Consider the following 7,500-nt stretch of genomic DNA (forward strand, 5'->3'; position numbering starts at 1 on the left):
ACAGATGAAACAGATGAAGCTCACGAAAAAGTGGAAAATAAAAAGAACGGCAAATAAGATTTTAGATTTAAAAATCTCTTCATTCTACATCAGAAATTAAAATAACATGATAATGATGAATAAATAAATATATAAAATGAAACATAAGTCCAAGAAAGAAATGCAGACAAGGACAGAAAAAAGGTATATAAAAAGAATAGAAAATGCCTCCCGCAATTCCTCCAATAACGAAAAATAAGAAAAAGAAGAATTCAACGAAAAAAGAACTAAAATAGAGGAACAAGAAAAAACAAAACAAAAAGGGGAAAACAAATCACATAAAAAATAATCACGCGCTCCCTTCAACAGCAAAAGAAAAAAAAGATAATATATAAATAATAATAATAATAATAACAATAATAATAATAACAGTAATAATAATATTAATAATAATAGTAATGATAATAATAATAATAATAATAATAATAATAATAATAATGATAATAATAATAATAATAATAATAATAATAATAATAATAATAATAATAATAATAATAATAATAACAACAACAACAACAACAACAACAACAACAACAACAACAACAACAACAACAATAATAATAATAATAATAATAATAATAATAATAAAAACCCTTCAAGAAATTCAAAAATAAGACTCACGTGTTGAGGATGAGGACGCTGTCGAGTCCGGCGATGGCGATGCGGCGGTCGAGGTCGGCGTGGGACTTCTTGAGGGCCTCCGTCGTCCGGTTCTCGAGGGTCGCCAGGTCCTCCTTGAACCGCCTCTCGGTGGCCTGGGGGAGAGGGGGGGGGAGGCGAGCGAGGTTAGTGTGGACTTGGGCCTCGAGGGGAAGGGGACGATGCGGTATGTTTGGCTTCGGTTGTGTGTTTGTTTGTGTGTGTGTGTGTGTGTGTGTGTGTGTGTGTGTGTGTGTGTGTGTGTGTGTGTGTGTGTGTGTGTGTGTGTGTGTGTGTGTGTGTGTGTGTGTGCGTGCGCGCGCGCATTTGTTTGTTTGCTTGCGTGTGTGTTTGTCTGCGTTTGTTTATGTGCATGTCTGTGTGTTTATCTACGTTTGCTTGTTTATTTCCCTGTGTATGTGTTTGTAAATATCTATATATATATAAATACAAAGACTCTCATATTACCAACAAGTCTATATACACATGAATTATAACACGCGTTCACCCAACGCCAAGACCTCAGTCCAACCCCATAAAACACTCAGCCTTCGACAATTGAGTTGGTACCACGTCCTGAGTGACCTTAAAGCACTTTGCAACTCTTTTCCAATTAGTGAATAAACATCCGTGTGACCGTAAAAATGAAAATACTAATAATAAATAAAAAATCTGTGAAAAGATTTAGGTGATATAATATACGATGTGTAATTTTCGTGCACCGCGTTGCATTTATACGATTTATATGAGAGGTACGTTTGTGTGTACCGTATGTAAATAGAATAAATGGGTACGAATTCTCTGTTCAACTTAATTAACTCTTAACTTTTTTAGAGTTTACATTTGACACTTACATGATTTGTTGGGGGTTATAACAAAACATAAAGCCTGGGCGTTGTAGAACTACGTTTTGGGGTCTTGCATCTTTGGCTTTACTCATAAAATAAAATAAAATAGAAAATACATAATTCTTTGTCATTGTTCTATCTATATATCAATCTTTATACATATATCCATGTCATCTAATGATTTTACTTATATGTCTATCTACCTACTTTTATATCCACGAACATTATGTATTTATCTTTTTTTTTATCCACACAAATTCAGATGCCCCTCAACCTTCACAAAACCCGACAAGCCACGAGATAAACACGAATTATTAATAAATACCAATTAATAAATACCAACATATTGCATTTATCATTCTTTTATATATCCACACAAAGTCAGGTACCCCTCAACCTTTACAAAACCCAAGCCACGAGATAACTACGAATTATTAATAAATACTAATTAATAAATACCAACATACTGCATTTATCTTATTTTATATCCACACAAAATCCGACACCCCTCAACATTTACAAAACCCAAGCCACGAGATAAACACGAATTATTAATAAATACCAATTAATAAATACCAACAAACTGCATTTATCTTATCTTAAGTGCACACAAAAACCCGACACCCCTCACCCTTCACACATCTCGACAGGCCACCAGATAACCACCAATTATCAATAAAATACCCACATTCCCTTCGTCAAAGCCAACACTCCGTCCTAACTCCCTTGAACCCTTCTCGCTGAAACCCCGCACGTATTATTACGTTCACCTTCCCCAGTCCCCGGAGCCATCAAACGCTGCTAAGGAATGCCTCCCTGTGACGGCGCTGACGAACGGCTCCAAATTATTAAAATACGCAGGTAAGAAAGAGAATGGGGGGGGGGGGGTGTCCTTACCTGGAGTCTGCTGCTGATGGAAGTCACCGCCTCACGTACAGCTTCGGTGACGTCGGAGAGGTCGTGGTTCACTCCGGCCTGAGGGTAGTCGTCGCTGTCAAGTCGGTCGGAGCTGAGGGCGTGGAGGAGGGGCGGTTAGCTGGATTGTATGTATAAGGATTATGATAATTTTAATAATAATAATGATTCAGGTTTTGCTGTGACAGGGTCCTGTGAGATCAGTCAAATTGCGGCTTGTCTTTCTATTGTGCTTCTAAACTGTCTAAATGGTATGGGTAGTTGGCTACTTTTATATATGGTTATTATTGCTGGATAGGATTGGGCTAGATGGCTAGTATGAACTTAGATAAGATTTGCCTAGTATTTATTTGGCTCTTATTGGACCAGTTGGCTAGCATATATTTGTATAGTATGGCTAGTATCTGGCTTGTTGGATGGTATACATTTAGATAGTATGAACAGATAATAGATAATATCTATTTGGGCAGTATGGATAACTGGCTCTTATTGGGCTAGTTGACTGGTATTTATCAGGATAGTATGTATAGTTTGCTTCTGTTCTAGATAGCTGCCTAGGATGTATTTGGATAGTATTTTATGAAGATAGTATGTAGAGGCTTATTTAGGTATCATTATCCTCTTAGCAGTTGATATGAAATTCTGGCCATGAACCACAGGGGATGAAAGGCTAGTAAAACTAAATAGCATGTTGAGGGTGCCCGATGTTCATATCTCATGTTGGGGTCTTAATTGTATACAAATTGAGTGAATTACTTATTTGGAAGAGAGAGAGGGAAAGAGGGGGGGGGATTAGAGAGAGAAGGGAGAGGGCAGTCAAAGAGAGAGAGAATAAGAGAGAAAGAAAGGAAGCAAGAGAGAGAGGGAAAAAAAACACACACACAGCCAGCTAAACAGAAAACAAACAGACAGACAGACATACAGACACAAAAAAAAAGAACCGAAAGAGTGAGCAAGGCATCAAGAGATATCAAGTGGGGAAGTTTAAAGGATATTGCCAGCCTTAAACCTTTATACCGGATGAGATAAGCGAACAATTAACTACCATTAGCAAAGACTAAGGTTGTAAGGTTGGCTTTTACAAGGTTTTACTCGAGGACGGCTGCGAGGAAGAAGGAAGGAGGAAGGAAAGGCAAAGAAGAGGAATAGGAAGAAAAGAGGAGGGAATTTTACAGAGGAATGAAAGGCAAAGAAGAGGAATGGAAAGAAACGAAGAAGGATTTTTGCAAGAAACGAGGAAGGATTTTTGCAAGAAATGAGGAAGGATTTTTGCAAAGGAAGGTCGTATGTCTTTTGCAAAAACGGGGGAAAGGAGAATGAAAGGTAAGGAAGAGAAAGAGGAGGAAGGGGAAGAAAAGAGGAATTTTGCAAAGCGAGAAAAGGGAGAAGGATAGAGAAAGAAGAAAAGAAATAAGCAGGATAGAAAAAAAAGTTTTAACAAGGAGGAAGGGAAAGTAGGAGAAGACAGAAATAAGAAAGAAGGAGAGAAAAAGAAGAAGAAGGAAGAGAAAAAAGAAGAAAGAAGGAGAGAAAAAGAAGAAGGAGGAAAAGAAAAAGGAAGTAAGTGAAAGAAAAACGAAAGGAAGGAAAAAAAAGTAAGGGGAAGAGAAATAACAGAAAGAGAAAGATAAGTGAAAAGAATAAAAAACAAGACAAACAATAAACCAAAAACAACAAAAGAAGAGCGAATGAAATATATGGATAATATACAAAGGGATTTCATAAAGAAAAGAGAAAGAGAGAATGGAGAGAGACAGTTAACCGAAAGAAAATGACCCCCTTGGAAACATCAATGGAAACTGAAGTGTCTCGAAAAAGATTAAATGTTTTAGAAAGAGATAAAAGGGAAAGAAAAAAGTCAAGAAAAGAAAGATGGAGGGAAGCGGTGGTGGTGGTATGATAAGAAATAAAGATATGATGATGGTGATGACAATGAAGATGGTGATGATGATGGTTGTTTTGATGGTAATGGTGATGACGATGATGATGACAATGATGATGGTGATGATGACGATGAAGATGGTGATGATGATGATGGTGATGACAATGAAGATGGTGATGATGAGGAAGAATAAATATAAAAAGATAAGAAGAAATTGATGGTGATACGATTATGATGAGAAATAAGAATATGATGATGATGATTATAATGATAATGCTGATGATAATGACAATCATAATAATAATAATAATTATAAAGAAGATGGTGATGGTGATGTTGGGGAGGATTAGGAGGAAGAGAAGGATAGGGAAAAGGAGGAACAGAAGAAGAGTGAGAAGGACGAGGAGGAGAAGGCGCTGGAGGAAAAAGAGAATGAAATAGAAGAAAAAGATGATAGAAATAATGACATGATGATAATGATGAAGATGATGACGGCGCTCGTGATGATACTGATGATGATGATGAGGAGGAAGAAGAAGAAGAAGCGGAGGAGAAGGAAGGGAAAGATGGACAACAAAAGGAGGAGAAGGGGGAGTAGGATGATGCAGAGGAGTAGGAGAAGGCGTTAGAGAAAGAGGAGAAGAAAAAGATGAAGAGCATGCATGAGACTATGATGAATAGAAAATGAAAAACAAAAGCAAAAGAAAAAGGAACATAAAAAAAAACAACTGAAAAATAAGCAGAAAAGAAAAAAAAAGCGAAAACCATAAAGAAGACTGAACAAAGGAAAAAAAAAAAAAATTACAACACATGAAGAGGAAATAGAAGGGAAAGAGAGTATGAATAAAAGTGCATAGAAAAAGGAGAAAGGAAAACAAACGAGGTTAATCTAAACAAAGAAAGCGAAAAAATGCTAATACAAAAAAGGAAAAATAAATAAAGAAAAAATCTTTCAGCTTCTGACCTTGCATGATGAAGAGCAGGCGAGGGCAAAGCAAGGAGAGAAGAAAGCAAAAAGGAAAGGAGAACGAAGAGAGAAGAAAGGAAAGAGGGGAGGAAGAGGAGAGAGGAGGGGAGGAAGAGGAGAGAAGAGAGGAGGAAGAGGAGAGAAGGGAGAGGAGGAGAGAAGAGAGGAGGAAGGAGAGGAAGACGAGGAGAGAGGAGAGGAGAAAGGAGGGAAAGACAAAGAGAGAGAGGAGAGGGAGGGGAAAGGAGAAGAGAAAAGGAGAGAGAGGAAAGCCAGGGGAGAGCAGAGGAAAGGAGGAGTGAAAAGGAGAGAGGAAGGAGGAAAGACGAGGAAAGAGAGAAGGGAGAAAGGAGTAGATGGAGCAAGGCAAGATGATAGGAAAGAGGGAAGAGGAGGGAAAAAAGAGAGGGAAGAGGAGGGGGAACACGAAGAGAGGTAAGAGGAAGGGGAAGTATGAGGTGAGAGGGAGCAGACACGCGAAGAGAATGAGAGGAAAAGGAGAACGAGGAATAGGAAAAGGACGAGAGTAAGGAGACAGTGGAGAGGATGAGCAACACGAGAAAAAAGGTAGAAGTAGGAATACACGACGAAAAAGTGGAGAGGGGACAGGTAGAGGGAGGACGCACACCAGGAGATAAAGGAGACGGAGAGGAACATAAAGAAAGAAGGGAAAAGGAAAAAGACACGTGGAGAGAAAAGGAGGAGGGGAAAGAGGAGAAGAGAGAGAGGAGAGGAACGATAACAAGAAACTAAAGGAAGAGAGAAGAGCACATAAATAGAGTGAAAGGGGAGAAGGGAGGGGACACACGAACAAAGATAAGAGCAAGGATAGAGGGATGAAAGAGGGGCACATGGAAAGAAAAGGAAGAAGAACACACATAAAGAACCCGTGGAAGTGAGAGAGAAGGGAAAGGAAATGGACTAAACGAGGGAAAAGGGGAAGAGAAAGAGGGAAGACGTGAGAGGAGAGTGAAGAAAAGGAGAGACGGGAGAGGGGAAAAGCGAACGAAAAAAGAGGGAAAACTCGAGAGGAAAGTGAAGGAGAGGAGAGAAGGGAGAGGGAAGAAGAGAAATAAAAAATAGGAAAGACTCGAGAGGAAAGTGAAGGAGAGAATGAGAGAAGGGAGAGGGGAAAAGAGAAATAAAAAAGAGGAAAGTGAAGGAGAGGCGAAAAGAGAAAGGAAAAATAAGGAAGACGCGAGAGGAGAGTGAAGGAGAGAAGGAGAAAAGGGAGAGAGGGGAGAAGGGAAATAAAAAAAGAGGAAAGTGAATGAAAGAAAGGGAGAGGGGAGAAGAGAACGAAAAGGAGGAAAGACTCGAGAGGAGAGTGAAGTAGAGAAGGAGAGAAGGGGAGAGGGGAGAGGGGAGAGTCAGCTCGTTGAGAAGTTAATCGTTATGCCTCATGGGGTCTCATTAGTACCACGGGGTTAAGAGGGGACAGGGGCAGGGGTAGGGGTCAGGTGAGGGGAAGGGTCTTAAAGAGATGAGCGACAGATGGCTGCGTCTCCAGACAGATGGCAGGAGCTGGTGTTCGCTGGGTGTCAAAAAGGAGTTGGGAAGAGGGGAGGGGGTGCAGGAGGAGAGGGAAAAGAGAGAGGGGAGGAGGTGCAGGAGGAGAGGGAAGAGAGGGAAAGAGGGGAGGGGATGCAGAAGGAGAGGGAAAAGAGAGAGGGAGAGAGAGACGGGAGGAGGTGCAGGAGGAGAGGGGAGAGAGGGGAGGGGATACAAGAGAAGAGGAGAGAGAAGGGGAGAGGGGAGAGGATAGAGGAGGAGAGGAGAGAGAAAAGGGGAGGGGGGAGATTCTAGTGATGAGGAATAAGAGTAAGGGAGATAATGGTAAGGGAAAGGAGAGAGGAAAGAGGATAGTTGGGGTCGAAAAATGAAAGAATGAAGGAAGTAAAAAGGATGATTGAGGGCAAGAGAGTGATATACGCATACATACATTAAGGCAAATGTATCTATGACAAGAAACGAAAAGGGGGGATGGGATGATAAAAGAAAAATGAAGAAAGAAAGTAAAGGAGGGATCGAAGATAAAATATGGATGAGAAAAGTAGAAAGGAGAAAGGTAAATGACAAAAGTATTTTGCCGGAAAATTACATAAAAAGAAGAAAAAAAGGGGAAAAAAATATATTCAATTACGTGTTTGAGAATTTGCTTTCTCTCTCTCTCTCTCTCTCTCTCTCTCTCTCTCTCTCTCTCTCTCTCT

At 39.8% G+C, this 7,500-nt stretch overlaps 1 protein-coding gene across 1 annotated transcript in view; it reads right to left on the minus strand.

Annotated features, from left to right (window-relative positions):
• The window catches only part of LOC113829220 (uncharacterized), a 265,393-nt gene that overhangs the window by 53,570 nt on the left and 204,323 nt on the right, over window positions 1–7,500 (minus strand). The window contains exons 6-7 of the mRNA XM_070143969.1: window positions 2,424–2,535; window positions 661–794 (exon numbers count right to left, since the gene is read on the minus strand). Coding sequence (XP_070000070.1) covers window positions 661–794; window positions 2,424–2,535 — 246 coding nt within the window. The remainder of the gene's footprint in view (window positions 1–660; window positions 795–2,423; window positions 2,536–7,500) is intronic.

This window comes from Penaeus vannamei, chromosome 31 (genome assembly GCF_042767895.1).
Source record: "Penaeus vannamei isolate JL-2024 chromosome 31, ASM4276789v1, whole genome shotgun sequence".
Taxonomy (NCBI): domain Eukaryota; kingdom Metazoa; phylum Arthropoda; class Malacostraca; order Decapoda; family Penaeidae; genus Penaeus; species Penaeus vannamei.